Consider the following 23,997-nt stretch of genomic DNA (forward strand, 5'->3'; position numbering starts at 1 on the left):
TAGAGTCCAATGGCCAAAGCAGCCATTTTCTCCAGGTGAGCTGATCTCTATCGGCTGGAGATCAGTTGTAATAGCAGGAGATCTCCAGCTACCGGTAGTAGGAGTTGTAATAGCAGCAGATCTCCCCTTTCCAAACCCCGGCCTCCTTAGGCTCCATCCCCAAAATCTCCAGGTATATCCCAATCCGGAGCTGGCAACCCTACTCATGGCGGACATCTCATTTCCCCCTGTATCCCCTTCCCCACCATATCCTCTTCCCCTTCTAGGAGGAATTGCCCCCAAGGGGAGTCTTACTGGTGGTGGGGCCTCTCCAGTGACATCCTGTCATTTCTGTCAATGAGGTGACACCATTTGCAGCATCACCTGGATGTGATATTGTGTAAGGGTGACTCTAGCATTTGCTCAGATTCTATGGTTTAACAATAGAGCTTTCAGTGAAGGCTACATTGTTGCTCCTATGCAGTGATGTCGTTCCTGGGGCACACCCGAAGTGATGTCACCACCATGTTGCTGGTGACGGTGATCCCCCCCCCTCAATTTGCCCTCTGTTGCCCCACTGAGTGCCAATGGGGTAAGAGGGCTGCCAGTGGGAGGTGTAGAAGAAGAAAGTAGACTTTCTCTACCACTTTCGGGGGACTCAAACCACCTTACAATCACCTTCCTTTCCCCTCCCCACAACAGACACCCTGTGAGGTAGGTGGGGCTCAGAGAGCTCTAGGAGAGCTGTGACTAGCCCAAGGTCACCCAGCTGGCTTCATGTGTAGGAGTGGGGAATCAAACCCGGTTCTCCAGATCAGAGTCCACCGCTCCAAACCACCGCTCTTAACCACTACACCACTCTGGCTCACTCATCTGGGAGAACCGGCAGCCCCCAAAGCATCTCCCCTTTTCCTGCTCCCTTTTCTATTTCCCACCCACAAGCCAACCAACCTTTATTTGGCCCCTGTCTTCAGCTTTCCCGCCTTCCTTTCCCTTGGCTGCCTCTCCCTGAGAAAAGCCTGTCTGAATTGGGCTGTGGTGGCTGCCACCAGGCTGGGACAAGCTGCCCAGTGGCTACTGCTAGGCCATGCCATGCTGCGCCCAGTTACATGGTGGCTCCTGTTGGGCCTGGCTGGTAGGGTTGCCAGCTCCAGGGTAGGAAATACCTGGAGATTTTAGGGGTGGAGTCTGAGGAGGGCAGGGTTTGGGGAGGGGAGGGGCTTCAATGGGGTATAATGCCATAGAGCCAACATTCCAAAGCAGCCATTTTCTCCAGGTGAAGTGATCTCTGTTGCCCAGAGATCACTTGTAATAGCGGGGGATCTCCAGCCACCACCTGGAAGTTTAGCAAACATAAAAACAGCAACAACTGCAAACACAACTAAGGCTAATTTATGGGTTACAAATAAGGCAAGATACAAATAGTATCTGATACAAACATGGACAATGTCCAAAAGTCAATACATGACCATAAGTGAAGACAATATAGTCCTGCAATATTGGCTAGGAAAATTTCCTTCTTTCCCCCCCACGATTTCAGATTTTTCTGCAAACTTGGGAATTCCTTCACATTTGTAGAGAAATCCTCTCTATCTTTCTCTAGCTCTGTTGTGTGGATCTATTAAGCATATTCTCTGTGGCACAGTTTGGAATTAGATATATGATATTTTGCAGGATGATCCATTGTTGATAATTCTTGTTTGCACTTGAAGACAGATTAGAAAAAATACAGTCACTACATATTAGAAACTCATCAGACCTTGCTAATTCATACATAGCTTTACTAAGCCAGTGTCATACTTTGAAAACTACTTGTTGCTATTATAGGGTGAAACCCTAAACCCATTAAGCTCAGCCGGAATTCAGGCCTACTGGCTTAAGCTGAATCAGGAGGACTTTATACCATGTAGTGATTGGTTTAAAACCCTTTGAAATCTTGGCTCAACAACGTTAGAGTTTAGACATTCCCATGACACAGCTTCTATTTAAGGGCTTCTGTGGCTATTTCAAGATCATCAGAACGTGAGATTAATCTTGTGAAGAAGCCATTCAATGTTTTCCTTCTAGCAATTTTTTTTTGCAAAACTATGCGATGACCTCTCCAAATCAGGCTCTCTCCCCTCCTTAAAAAAAATTGCATCGCCTGTTTGACAGCTGGAAAGCCCTATTTGGATTGTTTAGAAGCTTTATAATGTTTAACTCCTTAACAAAAAAGGAAAGAAAAGGAGCACTCTGGCGAGATTCTCATATGAAGGAAAAGGACTAGGTTTAAAATAAAAAAGCAGAAAGAGCTTGTAAAAATAGGAACCTTCTTAAGAATTATGCGCGACAACCAACTTGGATTACCAAGAGCTGCCTTTAACAATAATACTGTGCTCAGGAAACTCTAGTCTCCGGTGATAAATAAGAGAACTACAACAACACAGGATACATATGGACCCAACCGCTAAGCTGAAGGGATATGAGATGCAAGCAGTCTGCCCTCCATTGTCTTAGCATCTCCTTCGAAAGACTTCTTAGTGCAACTTGAGCTTGCGATGGGAAGAGCCCTCGGCTGGCTGCTCCTTCGCTTGATCAAGATGGCGACTCTCCTCCGGACCTTCTGGCAGGGGCTGCTGCTGCTGCTGCTGTTGGGGCTGCTTGCCCAGCCGGGCCAGGCAGCAGAAGCCCTGTGCTCCGGAGCCACTTGCTACACGCTGCACTGGGGCAGGCTCAGCTGGACGGAGGCCCAGAGCAAGTGTCAAAACAACGGGGGGAACCTGGCGACTCTGAAGAGCCTGGAGGAAGCACAGCTGGTCGGGCAACTGCTGGCTATGAGGCCTGGGCGGGGAGCTGGCTCGGAGGCGGAGGTAAGGCTGTGGATTGGGCTCCAGCGGGAGAAGGGCAGATGCTACCAGAAGCACCAGCCCCTGAAGGGCTTCACCTGGGTAGCAGGAGACCAAGAGACTGAGTACTCAAACTGGGCCCAGGAGCCCCGGGAAACGTGCACGGCTCAGCGATGCGTGACACTCCAGGGCTCTCCCTCCCTGTCCAAGGGCCTGGCCTGGGTGGATGGCCACTGCAGCTGGTCCGCTCAGGGGGAGGCCGGCTACTTGTGCAAGTTCAGCTTCCAGGGGATGTGCCGTCCACTTGCATTGGCTGGGCCGGGCACTGTCAACTATACCACCCCCTTTGGCATAGCCACTGCTTCCCTGTTAGCAGTGCCCTTTGGCTCCATGGCTGAAGTGGCGTGTGGACCACAGGGGGCAGAGGTGGCCAACGCCTTCCTGGTGTGTAAGATGCAAGAAAACAGCAACGCCTTTGAATGGAGCAGCCAGGGCCCACTGTGTGCTTCGCCCAGCCATGGCTGCAACTACAGCAACGGCGGCTGTGAGCACCAGTGCTTGGAGCTGGGCGGGGGCCTCTTCCAGTGCGCCTGCCACTCTGGATACCAGCTTGGAGGGGACCATCTTTCCTGCATTCCAGTGGACTACTGCAGCTCCAATCCATGCCGGGGGCACTGTTTGCCACGCACTGGTGGCTTCGACTGTCTCTGCCTTCGAGGTTATGCATTGGCTGCTGATGGCCGGGACTGTGTGGATGTGGACGAATGCAGTGCTCCGCAAAACCCTTGCGAACAGATCTGCATTAACACTCAGGGCAGCTTTACGTGTCTCTGTCTCCCGGGCTATAAACTGGCCAAGGCTGATGGGCAGACATGCCAGGATATTGACGAATGTGCTGGGGTCACGCCATGCGCCCAGCTTTGTGTGAACTCTCGTGGCTCCTTCCTCTGCTCCTGCCAGCCGGGCTATCAGTTGGAGGGCTCTTCTTGTCTGGATGTGAACGAGTGCCAGGAAGAGCCTTGCGAGCACATGTGTAAAAACCTCCCAGGCAGCTATCGATGCTTTTGCCAGCCAGGCTGGAGACTGGATCCCAATGGGATCTCTTGCATCTTGGATACTGCTCCCAGCACTTCCTCCCCACCTACTGAAGGAGAACCGGGGGATCCAGTGGACATTCATCCTGGATCAGAGCCACCGATGCTGCTGTCTGACTCTCCCATCCAAGCAGAACACGAAAGAGTCTTTGTATCGCAGGTTACCACTTTTCCACCAGAGGTGCTCAGCAGGCCACTAGATGCTGAGGACCAGGCTGAACATGACAGCGCAGAAAAGAACATGGGCAGCTCCAAGCAACTCCTGTATTATATCGTTGGTGGTGTTGTGGCTATTTTAGTACTGCTGGCTTGTGCTCTAATTCTGGTCACCTACAGAAAAATGGAGGCCAAGAAAGCAAAAAATGAAGCTAAGAGTGTGGCTGACAATTACTCTTGGGTGCCAGATCAGCGGGAGGCCAGGGCAGGAAGCAATGAGTACATGTAATCTATCGATAAGGGAAGGGCTTTTGTTGTAAAGCAGGCAGGGGGTGGGGAGTAAGGGGGAGTTATCTCAAAAATAAACTGAGGCTGCATCTACATGGCAAAGTTTCTCCGTTTTGTACTCATTACTACTGTCAATGCGGAGGCATTTGGACTGGTAATGAAGTTTCCACCCACAGGAGTTCTCCTTCATCAGTTGACATTTTCCCCGGACTTTTTCCTGGCTATGCCACCAGAGGGCGTTTTTTCTGGAATCAGTAATTGCTATAGTGCTATCATGTTATAGTGTTATAGTATCACAACACTATAGCAATTTTATTGTTTTTGAAGGCCCTCGAAAAACTGGTAGCACTGTAGGGAAAATGGTGGCTGTGACTGGCTGATGGAAATAAAGTTGTGCTGATATATGCAGGACTTTGGAAAAAGCACATCGTTCTGTCCGGAAGGTATGATAGTGCACTTGAATTGTGTTCTTCCCCCAAAGATCGTAGCAAAGCAGGTTTGGGAAAGAGCATACTGAGGACAGGGAAAGGCTAGTCAGAGCATGATGCCATGTCAGTGCTCCAAAAAGAACTGCTCCAATTTGGAAACTAAAGCAGAGAAAGGTATAAAGGTTCCCCCCCCCCCAACTTGGACTACTGACATACTGAACAGCAAGTAAAATGTTATATTTCCTTTTCCTTTTCTTCCTTTGCTTTTCTATCAAGTAAAATGTGTGTGTTTTAAAACATTAGGAACAATGTTTATGCTTATTTGAATATTTGTCATTCCTTTCCATTTAAAAAATCACAACCTTTTTAAAAGTTACAAATTGCTTTGAGAATTAGAGGGGAGAAGTGTGTGAGTGATTACTTTGGTGTTAGCCAGTAGGTACCTTCCACAGCCAGTTTTTCCCTCAAGTAGACCACTTTGAAAACCCAAAAATTTCTTTTTTTCCCCTGGAGCTTGCTGTGGGAAAGAAATGTATTTTTATTTTAAACAGAACAGTAGAGGTGCTATCAAACTACTTCTACCACTCCCCATCTTCATTATTATATTTACGAAAAGTTTGGCCCATTGGTAGAACCCTATTGGAGCCCAATGTGAATGGAAGTAGACATATTAATTTCTTAGTGCTGAAGATTATCTAGCCTGTGAACTGAGTGTCTTTGATCACACACACACAAAATGGCTGTATTTGATTGGACCAGAACCAGGCAGGAATGACACTTCTTTTGTACCCAGTAAAACAACTGCAGTAAGAGTTGCATTTTAACTGAAGTTTGTTTTAATGGCTATTGGTTTTCTATAGATCATTGGGCAGAATCTTGTGTTAACATTTATTTTCCGAATCAAGCACAGTTCTGTTGGGTTGTTGTCTTTGAAATCACAGGCCGTTGGTCAACCTTGACACTTATAGCAGCAGCCATTTGGAGCCTGTTGTAGTGACCAGGGCACAGTGTGAAGTAAAGGTTGTTTGTTCTACACTTTAGTCTCTGGTGCCATCATTTTATACAGATTGTGATGGGAAATATTGCAAAGTAGTTCTCTGCGTATGGTTTATGGTTTTGGATGGCACAAAATCTGGTAAGAGGCAAGGCCTACCACCCACTTAGGGGTGGGGCAAAACCAAGGGGCTGGAGTAGAGTTACTAACTCCAGGTTGGGAAATTCCAGGACATTTGGGGGTGAAGCCTGGGGAGGGCGGGATTTGGGTGGAGAGACCTCAGAGGGGCACAAATTTCGTGATGCCAGCCTCCAGGTGGGACCCTGGAGTTACTGCTCATCTCCAGATGACTGCAGTCAGTTCCCCTGGGGAAAATGGATGCTTTGGAGGGTGGACTCCGTGGCCTTGTACCCCACCGAGGTCCCTGTTTCCCCCAGGTTCCATCACCAAATCTCTATCCCTCGCCAGTGGCCAACAGGGACCTGACAACCCTACTTACAGTGCCACAGAGTCCACCTTCCAATGCAGCCATTTTATCCAGGGGAACTGCAGGGATGAAGGCAGGCAGAAGCCCTTCCTCCTGTCCCCCAACCACCCTGCTCATTTCCATCATCGGAATCATTCTGATTATGGGGAAAACAAGCTGCTGCTTCTAGCCGGGCCTTTCTGGCGCTCTTCCCTTCTCCTTGTGCTCATCTAAGTCTTATGACTGAGTCCTGGCGGGAAGAGAGCAGGGAAGATGGAGCCAGCTGCCAAGATGAAGGCTTTGTAAATCCCGTTGACCATTTCTGATCTCACCCAAGGTCATCTGAGTCAATCCAGCCATGAGGGAAGAACTAAGTAATATAGAGAGAATGAAAAACAGGCCTTTCTGTTATGATCTCCATTATAAGAATAACCTCTATATCTGGCAACCAGCTAGAAGGGTGGGGATACGCTTGTGCCGGTGGGGAAGCTGGCTAGTGGCAACCCTGCCGGTAAGTAGCTGGTGAGCCGTTCCTTACGCTTAACTGAATTTGAAGGTCTAGATACACCCTTTGCAAACTGTAAATACTGACCATGTGGTGGGGTATGCAGGCTTCCACCAACAAAAGGGGCACATGGAGGCACATTACTCTGAATTAATGCCTAATTACAACTCAGTCCCCACCTCTCAAAACTGGAGAGGGAGGTTGAGGCTGGGCTTGGTTGTTTGGAGTGAAGTCTTACAAGGAATTTAGGTATTTGAGTAAAAGGTGTTACGGTGGATTGTGTGCTTGGCTTTTTTTTGGGGGGGGGGAGTTCTTTTGGACTAAGATGTTAGTCAACAAATTGGGGGTGAGGCACAGACGTGTCCGAAAAGCCTTCAGAAACTTCCACACAGTTTATCGGCTTTGATAAATGGCAAAGTATTGTTGAGTATTTTAATTGCCCCACGGTTGTGATTCTCCACCCCTGGTCAGCTTAAAAGATTGCCTGAACATTCGGAGTTCACTTTAGCTTTGGCCTGGTGATAACTGTCCCCATGACAATGTGACATACATTTTAAAAACATTTTTGCTTATGGAAATGTGTTGGGTGTCTTATTCTCACATAGGGATGCACGTAGATTATAACATAAATGAACCCCAGAAGCCTTATTCATGTTGATCATTTGGACAACAAAGGTCATTGGGAAACCAATGAATAAACGAATGCTGTTTGTTCCTTCATTGCCTCTTCTTTTCTGCCTTCCCTTTCACTCCTCCCCTTCTTTTCCTCCCTCCACTGTTATGCTTTTTGTCCTGGCAGCAGGGTTGCCAACACTGAGGAAAATTCTGGGATTTGGGGGTAGTGTCTGGGAAAAGAGCTCGGCAGAGATGTGGTGTCATAGAGCACACTCTTCAGGGGAGCTGATCCATGCAAGTCTGGAGATAAGTTGTAATTCCAGGAGAACTCCAGGCTTCACCTGGCAGTTGGCAACCCTACCTGGAAGAGGCAGCTGTTGTGGACTGGCCAGGCAGACGGGCAGGGCCAGTCCATGGTGTTTGGCCACCCCTGGTGCCTTCCTCCTGTGTCACTCCTGTGCCTCTGAAGTGGACCTTGGATCCAGGCTGGCCAACCGTGTCATATATCTGGGAGATGATGGCAGGCGCAAACCATACCTGACTGCCCTCAACCCATCTGGTGCCCCAAGAGCCTGCTTGGGTCTCTTGGGCCATGAACCAGTCCTGCAGGTAGGCAGCCAGAGGGAAAGGATCTTTCCTCCCAGCTCTTCCTAATGCCTCTGATGGTGTTCTGGCAGCAATCTTGGTCTCAGTGGCACTGCCAACGCCTTAGGGACTTTACCTCAGACTCGGCTGCTGGCTGCATGGGTCCAGGAGGCCAAGAGGGGTATATGCCATGAGTCTCACCTTCTCCCATGCTTCTGAGCTGCTTGGTTGTGCAGGTGGAGGACTGGCAAAATGGTTTGCATGCCACTGTTTGGAATGTGTGCCACAGTATGCATGCCAGCATATATATTTATCCAAGGAGGGAGTAGTCATCTGCAATTGTTTTGACTGAAATCATCACTATCTTTGATATCTTTGAGCCAGTGCAGTGTAGTAGTTGTAGTTTTAGACTAGGATCTGAGAGACCCAAGTTTGAATCCTCACTCTGCCATGGAAGCTTGCTGGGTGACTTTAAGCCACTCTCAAGCTCCTACCTCACAGGGGTGTTGTGAGTGTAAAATGGAGTTGAGGAGAATGATGTAAGCCACTTTGGGTCCCTACTGGGGAGAAAGGTGGTGTACAAATGAGGCAAATAAATAACATGTTCAGGATTATTATACACATTGGGCTGCTCTATCCAAAGTTAAGCATTTGAAGTCCTGTTGTCTTCAACAGATCAAAATTAAGTTCACTCTTGATGCTCTCACTGCCATCAAAGGGGTTTAAAATTAATGAGCGTAGGATAAATTATCCCCATTCATTAACTGGATGAATCCCAAGTTGCTGAAGGTATATTTACATAACAGGGTGAATTCTGGGCCATCAGCTCCATCCTTTTCCTTAGTTTGCCTTTTCCTGCTGTTTTCCTTCTCAGATGGACCTATTGTATAACCAAACAGGAAGGAAAGGTATGGCTTCCTAGCAGCCCAAAAGTCCTTAAGGGGCCTCCTTGCCTTCTTTATGTACAATAGCTGGGGGGAGGCTTTGCTTTTGTGAAGGCGCAGAAAATGCAGGGAGTTTCCCATTTACATCTTAAATACAGATGATCTTAAACATGTGGGTCAACATGCACCTGAAAGGCAAAGAACACCCATGTGCACTGTTGAGATAGGGGATGAAAATCTTAAATTGACAGATTTGCTTATAATCACGGTGGATACCTCATTTGCTTATCTGGGTAATAGTCCTATCTATGTTGAAAACATAATATTATATGTGATGTGGTATTCCATGTACAGGCCTATAGGCATGACCACAAATGCCAGTGAGGTCCAGTTTAAGGGACAATCATTTATGGATCACAGGGAGCAGGGCCTTTTTGGTAGTTGTCCCTGTGTTCTAGAATGTGGTGTCCCAAGGTTTGTTTAGCCACACCACTTAACTCTTGTCAAAGACTACCCAAGATAATTGACTCGGTGAACCAGCAAGTGAACCAGACTATAGTCAATATGACATTATAAAGCTGTATGGCACTTATATTGTTTAAACAGGGTTGCCACATTATCCCCTTCCACTTCGGTTTCATGTAGACACCCCCACAATACAGAAATTGTGCATTTACCCAATTCCATACTAGTAGGCCATACAAGGGATCCAGCGGGGGATCCCTTGCCACTGCATTCATATCCCCGCCGCCACTGAGGATATTTGGGGATGGAGCCTGGGGAGCATAGGATCTGGCAAGGGGAGGGATCTCAGCGGGGTATAATACCATAGGGTCCAAGCAGCCATTTTCTCCAGGGAAACTGATCTCTAAAGTCAGTAAATTAGTTATAATTGTGGGAGATCTCCAGGCCCCACCTGGAAATTCAAGGAGATAACACTTATACACACTTAGTGAAGTAGCACCCACCAGTGCCCAGGCATGCTGAGTTGCTCACTCCAACAGCAGGAACAGGAGTGGGGAAGGAAAGCAAGTAGAAGCCAGCAGGAGAATTTTCCCTACCCTGTGATTCATTGTGGGTCCTCAGCATTTTAGTTCTATTATACGTGTCTTGCCAGTTGAACTTAAAGCTCTCAAGGTAGCAATCAACCACTTCAAACATATTACATTAAAATATGTAAAATTTAAATTCCAAAAGGAATGCCATCTTTGAAGAAAGGAAATGCCCAGCTTACTTTAATTCTTTGTGGCCAATTAGAATGAATTGAGAAAAAGAATGACAGAAGTTAGAAGAGTTATACAGCAGAAGGCATGCCTGTAGCTTAGAGGTTAAGAATGTGAGTTATGAGCCAGGAAGCGCCCCCCCCCCCATTCAAATCTACCTTCAGCCACAAACTAACTGGTCTTACAGCACACCCTTCAGCCTCCATCAGCAACATTCCTGAGCAAATGTATGCAACACAATCTGAGAACTTGAAATGCCCGATGCAATTAATGTGGAGCAAGTTACACAGCCAAATGAAAAAAGTACAAGCTTCTAGGCTACTGCTTGCTTAAAGGTTTGAAAGTCCTGGCATGCCAGCTGCAGGTCTGTGGGTAAGTCACAGAGCACCTGCATTGCATGCAGATAGTCCCCAGTTCGATCCCCAGCATCTGCTGTTCAAGAAGTAGTAGGTGATATGAAACACCTTTGCCTGAGACCCTGGGGAGCTGCTGCCAGTCAGAGGTGATAAGACTGGCCTTGATGGGCCAATGTCCAGACTCTGCAAATGTGTTCATGTGCTAGAAGCTGGATTCCTTCTTTCAATTTGAAGCATCAGTCAACATAAGTGAGTCTGGTGGTGGGACATGCTGTTATTCCGAACCTTCTCTCCTGCTCCAACGCCTCTCCCTGCTACATCACAAACAGCAGTAAGAGTTCTTGACATTTCCCACAGCAATATCCCCACATCAACCCAGAGCTGCTCAGTGGCCCTCTTGTTCCAGAGCACTTGGTATGTATCTCTGTCAGCTCCAGAGACCAACCAGTCAACGTATTTAAGGCGGTGGTTTTCAAACTTTTGGAAAGAGACTCTGTTTTAAACTTACTCTTTTCACTACTTAACTTTACACTCCTTCTCCCCCCCCACCCATAAAATGCAAGAATCTCACATCAATTAACACTAAACCAGTTTATACTTTATCTTTTCACGTTTATAAAGTGACAGCATCACTGAGCAAGAGGCTGTACTTCTGCCAGTGAGTTCTGAACCAGTCTGGAGTGACTCGGCAGGGCTGCGTGGACTGCTAAGAAATGAAAGTTATCACTTCTTTCCCCCTCAGAGCACCTTCGGCCCTCCTTGTCAGGTTTTCCTATTTTTTTTTATTAATTCACAAAATTATATTTTACAGTATATCTGGGGAGCCTACAGTAGATAGAGACCCCTGCTAGTCTGGGAGACCCCTTTATGTGGCTTTCTTTATCCACCCAGGGACATCCCACTGTTACAACTACAGTGCGATCCTATGCAGAGCTACTCCCCTCTAAACCCATTGATTTCAGTGGATTTAGAGTGGTGTAATTCTGCACAGGATCGCACTGTGACAGTGTAATTGCTAAGTATGGAATTGGCAGTTTCAAAGCCAGCGTGGTGTAGTGGTCAGAGTGTCAGACTAGAATCTGGGATACCCAAGTTGGAAGCCCCACTCTGGCATGAAAGCTTGCTGGGTGACCAGTCGTATACTCTCAGCCGAACCTATCCCGCAGGGTTGTCGTGAGGATAAAATGGAGAAGGGGAGAATGTCGTAGGCCCCTTTGAGTCCCCACTTTGGATAACAGTGGAGTATAAATGAAGTAAATAAATAAACAATAAATTGTCATAATAGATCTCAGTCTTCAGAGTGGTGAAGACAAAGAAATAACAATACTGGGCATTACAGTTCTACACAAGTTGTTTTTATACATTTTGACAGTCCTTTGTTGCCTTCTGTGAAATATAAACTTTTGAAAATGATTGAAGGGCTGGCTTGAAATGATTTGGATACACAATTCTTCTTTAGCAGGACACATTGATGGTCCTTAACTAGTCCTCTGCTTAACATGAAACCCCCAAAACTTGAGCCATCTGTAAATATTCTGTGTTTTGCTAAGGAGCCAGTTAAAATAGGAAATGACTGGCAAATTGGGGATGAATTCATGGCCACTGGGGAGGAAGAGAAATTGGGAAGGAGGGGAGCAGAGAGATCCCAAGGACCGAAGTAAAGCTTTACATACTTGGAATGGGGAACGCATGTTCAGACATTTGATCTTTACTTGGGACATTTCAGCCTGTATGTAGATCGGTCTATGGCTAGCCTTCTCACCCCCTTTGCAAACAAGGGCAGATAAAAATGGATAATCTTTGGGAAACACATTTCTCTCCCATTTCCAGTAACTTTAATGGTGGGTGGATGGGATGGCTATAAGTCACAGTTTCACGCTCAGCCAGCTCAGAGGGAACTGCTCCCTTCCCCGTTCCAGGCAGAAGTCCCCTCCCAGAATGAAATGGGAAATGATGCTGGGGAAGAGATCGAAATGAGCCGCCCGACAGCTCAGGCTTTATTTAGCAGGGCTTTTCTTGGAGCAGAAAAGTCAGGCTCCTGGCTAGATGCCAGCTCCTCAGTCTGCTGTCGGTTGCTAGCCTGTGCTTTGGGAAGAGTGCTCATGTTCACGCCTTCGCAGGCCCCACGGCCCTTCTGAGTCACTCCAGACCCAAATGCATCAGCTGCACTTGGGACGGACCAACTGCTTCTGTGCCAACCCTCCGCAGACTGACGCAGGCAGCTCTGAAGCACAGCCATCCCCGAGGGGCAGCAGCATACGGAATACAGGGTTGAATCACAGGATGTCATGGAGAATCTTCCCAAATAAAAAAGATACACACAACCCTCTGCTCTTGCACAAGAGGCAACGGAGGGCAGAGTGTGACTGACACACCTCCTGGTGCCAGAGGCTGGCAGTGAACAAGGGATTCCAGCAGGTTCGTAATAACCTTTACCGTCAGTGTCACAGAGGACAGCTACTGAGTTAGACGTCACCAGGAGGGCGAGCCAGGAGCTGTGCAGTATTTCCTTAAGGCCATTTATGCAGGGTCGATTTTGATGCTCGTTCAAAGTTCCTTTTTTAAATCCAACCTTTAAAATGACTATTCAAGGTCCTGATGCAAGAGGAGAAAGTCAAACAAATTCCACCCCCCACTCGTGTTCTCCTCTGGGGTATTTTTCACGGTGTATTTTGCTTCGGTTTTGAATAGGAGCAAACAATAAACCGATTTAAATAGCTTTTTCATAGCAGCGCAGATTCCCCCCCCCCCCATCCCAAGGCATTTTCAATTTTTCATGGGAGAAACAGCGCACTTCTCTGCGCTGCTTACGTCTGCTGCCGCTCATGACTCACCACTCCAAATCCGCCTAATCCTGCCCACTCTTCCCATGATCCTGTGTGTGTGCGTTTGGGGGGGGGCATCCTGAGAGCGGCAAATCCAAGCCAAAACTCCCGTCACCCTTCTGAAGAGAGGCAGCCAGTCTGCTCTGGGGGTCTCCCTCCAGCTGGTGCGATCCTATGTGTGTGTGTGTTGGGGGGGGTATCCTGAGAGCGGCAAATCCAAGCCAAAACTCCCGTCACCCTTCTGAAGAGAGGCAGCCAGTCTGCTCTGGGGGTCTCCCTCCAGCTGGTGCGATCCTATGTGTGTGTGTGTTTGGGGGGGGCATCCTGAAAGCGGCAAATCCAAGCCAAAACCCCCATCACCCTTCTGAAGAGGGGCAGCCAGTCTGCTTTGGGTCTCCCTCCTGCCGGTGCGATGCTGTTAGAGTGGCAACTCCCCCAGCCAATCACCATTCTTGGGGGAGGAGAAAGGAGACGTCCAGGTGAGCAAACATTTTTTCATGGGCATCCGAGCAACAAAACGCTCTTCTACTGGAAAGTACGGCTCAGAAGTGGTTTGGATTGCCTCTCTTTTAACCCGGATCTGCAGTGAATAACCAAAATTTGCCTCCGACGCAAATCAGCATCGAAACAGCAGCAAATCTCCGTGAAGAATACCCGTGTTTGCAAAACCATTAGCAATTGTCATTTGCATAGCTAAGCCTTGGCTGTGATTCTTCATGCTTCTTTCAGTGAATGCTTCGAGGCGGGGGTGGAGCAAATACAAAAGGTCACATTAAAGGGGCTCTTAAGAAATGTGAGGCAGGTATGCGCCGACTTTGCAGTGACGTCTGGAATAACGGTTCAGCATGAAGAAATAAAAAAAATATGCAGGGCACTTCAGCCTGGAACGCACTGCTAATTACCAAGCATAAACGGCCTAAGTGTTGCTTTGTGTAGCAGTGTATCTGTTGCATGGATGGTGGTACACTCGTAAAACATGGGAAAGGATATGTGCGATGTTTTCCACATAGCAACCAGCTTGGGTTGTCCCTCCCCCCCCCACCGCCCATCTGCTGTGGCTGCTAATCCCACACAGTGGTGACGAAACTTCCGGTGTTTTTTTTATAATTGGTGATTTAATAATGTTATAACAATATGCTGTTATACCAAAATATCCAAACAAAGTACAAAGTATGTGGCTATAGGGCACAAGCAATTAATGTAATCGGAACAATTTATTGCAACCCATTAACACGCAGGATATATATTACTGGTCACACAGAAATCAAAAGTCCTCCTTCGTTCTGTGAACCTTCTTGGAGATAAATGCATTCTTGACAAGTAATTAAAATAATTTAGTCAAAGTTGGTTATGCATTGAGGCTTTTTCCGATGGACAATTGAGAAATATTCTGATGAAGATTTCTTCAAAACGGGAACGCAGCCAGCAGCCCGTCGAAAGTTAACAAAGTTTATTGGTCATTACCAAGGATCTATCTTTGAGGAAGATTACAGCAGGGAGAAGAGAATGATTACTAAAGGGGGAAAGGGTTTTTAATTACTTGTCAAGAATTCATCCATGTCAGACATTTATCTCAAAGAAGGTTCACAGAATGAAGGAGGACTTTTGATTTCTGTGTAACCAGTTATATATATCCTGGGCGTTAATGTGTTCCAATAAATTATTCAGGTGACATTAGTTGCTTGTGCCCTACAGCCACATACTTTTTTTCGATCATAGTGTGGCTGAGCTACTGTATTTTTGTGTTCTGCCAAAATACACATCACGTTGTCTGAATTCCCAGCCTTCAGTTTTTTAAAAGTAAGACTCTAGAAGGGCTACAATGAAGATAGAACTTATTTTTTTAAGGAAAGATGGCAATTCAGAGAATCAGATGCATATTTCTGTACAGTGTATCAATATAATGCTCTTAAATTGCTGATTAAAAAAGAAAATAAAAAACACCTGTGTAGTAAGGAGGGGAAACCGTGGGAGAAACGGCGGGGCTGTGGGCAGGGCCAGTTAAAGTGAAACCTTCCCACCCGGACAGCAGCTACCCAGGCTTTGCGGAGACCTTCCCCAAAGATTCAGAGCAAAGCAGGTTTGAGAAAGATCAGAGAAAAGCCAGGGAAACTCTGGGAGATGCACAAACACACCATGATGCTGTGGGGAAGAAGGGAAAACCCCCCAGCTTCCGTCAGCATTGAACTGGGGCAAAATATCCCATGCAGAACTCCAATCTCCAAATACCTGGGGACAGCTGCGGGGGAGCTCCAAATGTTTGTGGCTCCCCAATGCACATCCACACACTGGCACATAAAGCCTGAGCATGGTGTATCATTGTTTAATTATATGGTTGCCATCTCTGTATTGGGAAATTCCTGGAGATTTGGGGATGGAGCTGGGGAGGGGAGGGTGGGACCTCAGTGGGGTATAATGGCATTGAGGTAAATCTCTCTGACCCAAATCACACACGCATCTTTCAATGCAGGAATCTTACTATACGACTGTAAATCGACCTTCCTGAAGGGCCTCCCATTGATTTAGTACAACCACACGTAGAGCTGCCTCACACAGGCTCACCATCAGCACCAGAAGGGCTGGAAAGTACTTTAAGAGGCACCTGTGAACTCATCCTAAGATTGACTATGCCCTTCAGAAGTTAAGAGTTGAATGTCTCAAAAGTGAATGTCTCCACTTGAATATTTCTCTCTCTCTCTCTCTCTCTCTCTCTCTCCCTCTCTCCCTCTCTCTCTCTCTCTCTCTTTCTTTCTTTCTTTCTTTCTTTCTTTCTTTCTTTCTTTCTTTCTTTCTTTCTTTCTTTCTTTCTTTCTTTCTTTTCTCTATTCTTCTCCCCCTCCCTTCTTTGTCCTTCAGATTCTGTTTTGGGTCAACATCTCACCTGCTGATGAAAACAGGTTCAGATGAAGGCAACTGAAGGAGATTCCATGCTTGCCTGTGGTGGTCACCACTTAGTATTTTTGTGATCATGCCGGATTCCTATTTTGCCTTTGGGGGAGACTTTGGGGGCTCCTCCAAGACATGTGAGTTTGGGCATTTCATCTCCTTGCCCTTGAGCTCTAGTAGTTGGGGAGGGAGTGATGAGAGCACATGAATATAAACATAAAACGTGCCACTTTACCTCCTGCAGCCACCGAGGTTCATTTTATCCTGCAGGATGACACAGCCTATGAAAGTTATGTTTTTCAAACACGCATCTAGCCTATGGCTAAGTGCTTGGTTGTCTGAATGTGCCTGTTTTGCTCCCATTCCCAGGTCTCATAATTGCCAACCGGTGCTAACTTGGGCGGGAGTTTGCCTGCAGTAAAAAACGCTTCTGTTGGTGACTGCGCGAGACTTGATATCTCCACTGAAGCCTGACAAGGCAGCAGCGGGAGCGCTGGAGCTGCCAACTATACCGGGCAGGTAGCAGTGCTGGCCCCTCACACAGGGCGGTGTCTGTAGTGGTTAGCATTTCTTACTGGGATCTGGGACAGCCTGGTTCAAATCTCCATTCTGCTATGGAACCTCAGCCAGTCACATGCTCTCAGCCCAACCTACCTCACAGGGTTGTTGTGAAGATAAAAAGGGGAAGGGAAAACCATGTTCATTGCCCTGAGCTCTGTGGAGGAAGGGCAGGATAAAAACGAAAGCCAGCATGGTAGAGTGCTTAGAGGGCCAGACTAGGATCCATTTCAAATCCACACCCTGCTACTGAAGTTTGCTGGCTGACCTTGGACCAGCCACACACTCTCAGCTTAATTGACCTCTCAGGGTTGTTGTGACCATAAAATGGAAGAGAGGAGAATGCTGTAAGACGCTTTGGGTCTCCACTAGGGAGAAGGAGGGGGCTGGATCTGGCACGTGGGCTTTATGTTTGACACCCCTGGTTTAGAGCATTAGACTCTATTAGATTAGGGGAGGGGGCCATGGCTCAGTGGTAGAGCCTCTGCTTGGCATGCAGGTCCCAGGTTCAAAACCCAAGCATCTCCGGTTAAAGGGACTAGGTGGGTAGGTGATGCTAAAGACCTCCGCCTGAGACCCTGGAGAGCCACTGCTGGCCTGAGTAGGCAATACTGACTTTGATGGACCAAGGGTCTGATTCAGTAGAAGGCAGCTTCATGTGTTCATGTGTTCAAAATAAATATATAACTCCCAGACTCTTGAGAGATGGCATAGGAATGTCTTGAATAAATAAATAGTGTCCTCGGTAACTTTGTGGCCTGCGGTGGGCACTGCTGAGCGTTCAGCAGCCATGCATCCCCACTGTGCTCGCCTAGTAGCTTCCAGGTCTCCACAATTTCCTCTGGTAAGCCTACAGGTTCGGTCCCCTAATGAGAAGACAAGCCATGCTGAAAAGTTGAAAGCAGCAGGAAAAGAGGAAGACCAAGTCAAGGAAGCCCCAGGCCCCTCAGTTTGCAAGACCTGAGCAAGGCTGTCAACGAATGTTTTGGAGGACATTGATTCATAGGGTTGCCATGAGTCAGTGGCGACTTGATAGTGCATGATGCGCAAAAAAGCTGACAGGTGTTCCCCTCTTCCAGACTTGCTCTTCAGCAGCAGAAGCTCTGTTACCTCTGCACACTGTCTAGTCAGTGCTAGTGGTGTTTTGAATGGCACCTATTCAATAAGAACTACAAGCAGCACAGCTTTATCAACACACTCAATTCAGATGCCACCACTGGGGGGGGGGGGCAATCACAAATTAAAGGATTACCTGTACTGAACAAAGCAGAAGGGCTTTGAAAATCAGCTGCCAAACACAAATGTGGCGTTCCAACAACAGCAACAAAACCCACGTGCAGTTCAAAAATGTCCAGCCTTCAGCATTGTGGTGATCAAAAGTGCTGTCAAATCGCACCCAACTTCTGGCAACCCAGCAGGGTTTTCCAGCCAAGAGACGAACAAGGTGGGTTTTGTCATTACCTGCCTCTGCAAACCAACCCTGGACTTCCTCGGTGGTCTCCCATCCAAGTACTAACCAGGGCCAACCCTGCTTCTCAATTAGCAGCTGTCAAATTCCCAGTTCTGAGGATCCTCTCCCAGTTAGAGCTTTTTGTAAGCAGAGCACATGCACTCGGCAAAAATGCATGGGTGTGTTGCACCACAGTGCAGTTTGAAAGTCGAGTAAAGCCGGTGGAGGAGAACCTTTAGCAAGATGCAGCACAAGGGGTGGGGGGAATCTGTCAGGCAGTGACTTCTGAGGTGGGAACAGGCATGGTGAGGAATTTGCTGGTGTCCTCATTTGAGAGGCTAAAAGGGAAGAAGAGCTGGTTTTTATATGCCAACTTTCTCTACCACTTAAGGCAGACTCAAAACAGCTTACGATCACCTACCCTTCCCCTCCCCACAACAGACACCCTGTGAGGTGGGTGAGGCTAAGAGAGCATGACTTGCCCAAGGTCACCCAGCTGGCTTCATGTGTAGGAGTGGGGAAACAAATCCAGTTCACCAGATTAGCCTCCGCTGCTCATGTGGAGGAGTGGGGAATCAAACCCGGTTCTCCAGATCAGACTTCACCGCTCTTAACCACTACACCATGCTGGCTCTCTTTTTTCTTACAAAGGGAGGATAGGAAATAGATAGTAGCCCTTTTCACATGTTACAGTGAATGCACGTAGAGCTTGCCTGGATGCGCTTGTGTTTCTTTGTAAGAAAAAGCGCACACACGTTCTTTTTATGAATGAAACTGGACACCAGTGCCTGGATAAATGCTGGCTTTCTGTCACACATTCAGCTGTACACGTGCTGAATGTAACAGAAGTACTCAACCTGCACACCAAGAACTATCCAGTGAGCCAGCATGGTGCAGTGGTTAAGAGTGGTGGTTTGGAAAGGTGGAGGCTAATCTGGTCAACTGGGTTGGGTTCCCCACTCCTCCGCATGAAGCCAGCTGGGTGACCGTGGGCTAGTCACAGCTCTCTCAGCCCCGTCCACCTCACAGGGTGTCTGTTGCGGGGAGGGGAAGGGAAGGTGCTTGTAAGACGGGTTGAGTCTTCCTTAAGTGGCCGAGAAAGCCTGAAAGTGCAAACGCACTCTGCTTCTTGGACACTGTACCCCGACCGCCGGAGCCCGCGCTGTGCCCCGGGCACAGGGCGACTGTGGCATCCCTTCGCCCGCCCCCGCGCAGCCACGGAGCGGTTCTCGCCTTTCCAGCGCCGGGAAGCCCGTTCTGCCCTGCCCAGGGGGCCGTGCCGCCGCCGCCCGGAGCAGCAGGGGTCCGCTGGCGCTGCGCCTCCCCGCCCAGGCTTCCCCGGCCAGCCCAAGGCCGGCGGACCCAGCCTCCCTCCGGCCAAGCAGGGCGGGCGGGGAGGCCGGACCCGCCCCGCCCTTCTCTTTGGGTGGGGCGTGTGCCGGGGCCCCGGCGCGGGTCTGGCCCGCCCCCGCGGGTGGGCAGGTCGGGCGGGCGGGCCCCGTTGCCGCCGCCGCCGCCCTTCCCCTGCGACGGGCCGCCCTGGGTCCCGGGAGGGTCCCTGCCCGGGCGGCCCTTCCCTTCCCTTCCCTGCGCTTCCCTCGGCGCGCACTCCCTCCCCTCCGCCCGTGGAGGCGGTTATAAGCGCCGCGCGGCGCCGTCGGGGCCAGCCACACTCCGGCCAGGGCGGCCGCTGCGCTCCGACATGCGGCCGCTGGGGCTGCTGCTGCTGCTGGCGGCGCTGGCGGGGGCCGGGCTGCCGCCGCCCCCCGCCCCGTCGTCCCCGCCGCCGCCCCCGTCCCCTCCGTCGGGGCCGGCGCCGCCGAGCGCGCAGTGCCTGGGGTCGCGGTGCTTCGCGCTGTTCTGGGAGGCGCGCAGCTTCGCGGGGGCGGGCGCGGGGTGCGCGGCGGGCGGGGGGCGGCTGCTGCGGGCGGCCTCGACGGTGGAGGCGGAGGCGGCGGCGGTGCTGCGCGGCGGGCGGGCGGGCGGCGTGTGGCTGGGGCTGCGCCTGCCCGAGGGCCGCTGCGCCCAGGCGCGGCGCGGCCCGCTGCGCGGCTTCCAGTGGGCGGCGGGCGACGAGCGCAGCGACTACGAGGCGTGGGCGGGCGGCGGGCCGGCGGAGGGCGCCTGCGGGCCGCGCTGCGCCCTGGTCGGCGCCGCGCTGCGCTGGGAGGAGCGCGCCTGCGAGGCGCCCGCCGACGGCTTCCTGTGCGAGTACACCTACCCCGACGGCACCTGCGCGCCCCTCGCCGCCGCCGCCGCCGCCCGCTACGCCACCCCCTTCGGGGCCCGCGACGGCGACCTGTCGGCCCTGCCGCCCGGCACCACCGCCCGCCTGCCCGGCCTGCCGCTCCGCCTGGTGTGCCGGGCGCGCCCCGACGGCGCCCCCCCCGCCTGGGCCGCCGCCGCGCCGGGCGCCTGGCCCTGCCGGCTGGCGGGCGGCGGCTGCGAGGGGCGCTGCCGGGAGGACGCGCAGGGGCGCCCCTCCTGCACCTGCCCCGAGGGGGCGGCCCTGGGCGCCGACGGCCGCAGCTGCCTCTCCCCCTGCGCCCGCCTGCGCTGCCAGCACCAGTGCGCGCCGCACGGGCCGCGGGCCGTCTGCCTGTGCCACGAGGGCTACCGGCTGGGCGCCGACGGGCGCAGCTGCCGGGACGTCGACGACTGCCTGGCCCAGCCGGGCCCCTGCGAGCAGAGGTGCGTCAACACGGCCGGCGGCTTCCTCTGCCGCTGCTTCGCCGGCTACACCCTGGTGGACGGCCGCTGCACCAAGAACGAGCACCTCTGCTTCTACTCCTCCTGCCAGCAGGACTGCCTGGTGGAGAACGGCACCTTGCGGTGCGCCTGCTTCGAGGGCTTCGCGCCGGACCCCGGGGACCCCCGGCGCTGCCTCCGCTTCTGCAACCGCTCGCGGTGCCCCGCCCAGTGCGACCCGCACACCGGAGACAGCTGCTATTGCCCCGACGGCTACATCATCGAGGAGCACGAGGACGGCGCCAAGGTCTGCACGGACATCGACGAGTGCGACGAAGGCTACTGCGACGGGGACTGCCGCAACCTCTTTGGCGGCTACGAGTGCGTCTCCGGAGGGCCCGGCCCGGCCTCGCAAAGGCCAGACTTCGAGGGCTCGGGGGACGCCACGCTTTTCTCCACCCAAAGGCCCCTTCCCACTTCTGTGCCGCCCAGGGGTGGCCGCAGCCCGGGGACCCTGGTGGCCATCGTCGTGAGCACGGTGCTCTCCTTCGTGGCGTTGGCGGCTGTTGTGTACTGTTTCCTGAAAAAGCTGGACCCTCCGCAGACCAAAGTGGATTACAAATGCCAGCAGCTGGAGACTGAAGTGGTGATGGAACCGGTCGGGCCGCAGAGCACCTCTTACAAACAGAAAATGTAGGGGAGGGGATCTCTTTGGCGGGTTGGCATTTATGCCTTGGTTGGCATAAGTTCTTTTCAAAACGGGGCAAAAATGGTCACCGGTTCCAGAAGAGTCTCCTGGCAGATTTAACTGGTATGGATTTATTTTTCTCGTGGTTGCCTGAAGGAACTCTGGAAAAAAAAAACTTATTCTTTCTTGACTTCCTGAGACATTGTTAATCCTGATGCACTGAAAACAGCGGCGATGGTGTTTGGTGCTGATGTCAAGGGAGGTCGCACAAGGGAACTAAGTCTTTGGTGTTCTGGGTCTTTTCTCCAGATAAAGCGTTAAGGATTTGTTCTTCTGCCAGACACGTTGAGGGCTGCATCTTTAGGACATCTGGTGAACTGGAAGAAACCACGTATCCTTCGGATAAATCCAGACACCTTTTTTTAAAAAGACATTTTTCAGTTGCCAAAGATAATGCAATGTTTGCATTCTTGTGTTCCCTTCTTGGGGTTTTGTGTGTGTGTGTGTGTGTGTGTGCTGTTGTTTACGCTCCAACCTATGTATTATCCCTGTTATATTCTTGGTTGAGATTTGTTGCATTTTTTACACAGTAAAAACTTGCTTACTAAAGATCTTGTTGACAACTTTAAGAACTGTTGTGGGTATTGTACTTAGATTTACCAAATTGTGCAAGAACAGCTGTGTACTTAAAAGTGGCTGGCTATGTCTAATGGAGAACATATGAGGGTTTGAGGGTTTTTTTGTTTGTTTGTTTTGCACGTGGTGTGGGTTACTTCTGTTTCCAGCGTTTTGGGTGGATACCCAAAGCATATCTTAAGGGTTTTTGCCAATGTCACAAATGTCAAATGCAAGAATGCCGCAGGGGTCTCTTCTTGACCTGCTTGGTGAAAATACATTAGGTGTTCCCGGGGGTGTGGGGGCGGATTGGGAAATTAAAGTAGCCTTGGAAACGTGCATCACTTCTGGCCCCCATTGCATGAAGTGTTGCTTTTGAACGGGCTTTCTAATTCTCCGAGGCAGGAGCTGCAAGGCAAGAAGGTGTGGGCCGCCCCTGTGCCCTCCTCGTGGCTGCTGCCCCCGCATCAAGTGAAGGGTGGTCCAGCCACAGGTGCAAGAGCATCTGCTACTTCTTCGACTCTTTGGGCCGCACTCCTGGGAAGGAAGAAGTGGGCAGCTGTGGCTGCCACTTAACAAAGATGATGCCCCAGGTGGGAATGCAGCAAAGAGGCAAAGAGTGATGGTGGCAGCAGGTGGTGTCTGCTACACACACCTGTGCCAGCTTCCTTAGGGGTCTACAGTGGCTGTTGACTCCTCGCCAGCTGCTGCTTCAAGTCACAACTGACTTATGGCGACCCTGTGGGCTTTTCAAGGCAAGAGATGTTCAGAGGTGGTTGGCCACTGCCTGCCTCTGCACTGCAACCCTGGAATTGCTTGGTGGTCTCCCATCCAAATACTAACCAGGGCAGACCCTGATTAGCTTCTGAGATCTGATGAGCTGTGGCTAGCCTGGGCTGAATTTTTCAATAGTGTGTTATCAAGCAGCATATTAAGCGTAGACAAACTTAGTGACGTTTAAATAATGAATGTATCTTTGAAAATGTGTTGTATCTGTCTCCAATACACACAGGAAAAGGCATTAATGCTCTAGTCTGTCTTACACAAAGATCTAAATAATACACCTCCTAAGTGAGTAAAACCTTATCTTAAAAAGCAGTTCATTCCAAAAGAGGAAATATCGTATAGAAGTCCCCCCCCCCCATCGATCCCTGAGGTTTCCAATCTTTTCATCAGAAAAGCAGGGGGGGAGAGTCCTGGGTGGATGGGGGAAACCTGGAAAAACCCACCTTTCCCCCCAGTATTTGTTTCCAGTCAGGTTTTCCATTTTCTGCCCTTAAAACATTGCCTGGAAGCTGCAATTGGTGCAGAAGTCAGTGGCCAAAGGGCTAACTGGTGTACCGGTAAGCTCAGGGAAGTATACCTACATTGAAAGAGCTTTCTTGGATGTTCCTGGCACCAGGATATTTAGTAGATCCCCCACTCCTATGTAGCTTGGCATCTATCCCTGATTTAAAAAAAGAGTTAGAAACTGATTGTTTCATCATTATGAAAAGAAAGTCGGGCGCTTGTCAGTGACATGCTGATTGCATTTAAGGCTGGAAGTCTTAATTGTTGAGCTGCTGGATAAATCAAAGTTGGTTTATCAACTGGAGGCAATGTCACAGCAGTAGCCCTAAATGTTTCCATTAGTACTACTACTATATAATATAAACAAAAACTGAACAAAATGAACTTTTGAAAAATTATAACAAAGAAAAAATCCTTTTCTTACAACACATTCAGAGAATTCAAACAATTAGAAATAGTGAAGGCACAATCCTATACTTTGCAAGTTTGCCACAAATCAAGCGTACAGCAGTTTGTCAAGCTGTTAATTTATCCAATAACCTAGTCCTCCTAACCATGGTTACTCAGAAGTAAGTCCCAGTGGGCACAGGGTGGCATTT

At 50.0% G+C, this 23,997-nt stretch overlaps 2 protein-coding genes across 2 annotated transcripts; both read left to right on the forward strand.

Annotated features, from left to right (window-relative positions):
- Positions 1-2,516: 2,516 nt before the first annotated feature.
- Positions 2,517-4,374, forward strand: CD93 (CD93 molecule). The gene has a single exon (XM_056862506.1). The coding sequence runs from the start codon at positions 2,517-2,519 to the stop codon at positions 4,341-4,343; it is 1,827 nt and encodes a 608-aa protein (XP_056718484.1). The 3' UTR covers positions 4,344-4,374.
- A 15,445-nt stretch (positions 4,375-19,819) lies between these two features.
- THBD (thrombomodulin) lies at positions 19,820-21,502 on the forward strand. The gene has a single exon (XM_056862507.1). The coding sequence runs from the start codon at positions 19,820-19,822 to the stop codon at positions 21,500-21,502; it is 1,683 nt and encodes a 560-aa protein (XP_056718485.1).
- Positions 21,503-23,997: the final 2,495 nt, after the last annotated feature.

This window comes from Euleptes europaea, chromosome 17 (genome assembly GCF_029931775.1).
Source record: "Euleptes europaea isolate rEulEur1 chromosome 17, rEulEur1.hap1, whole genome shotgun sequence".
Taxonomy (NCBI): Eukaryota; Metazoa; Chordata; class Lepidosauria; order Squamata; family Sphaerodactylidae; genus Euleptes; species Euleptes europaea.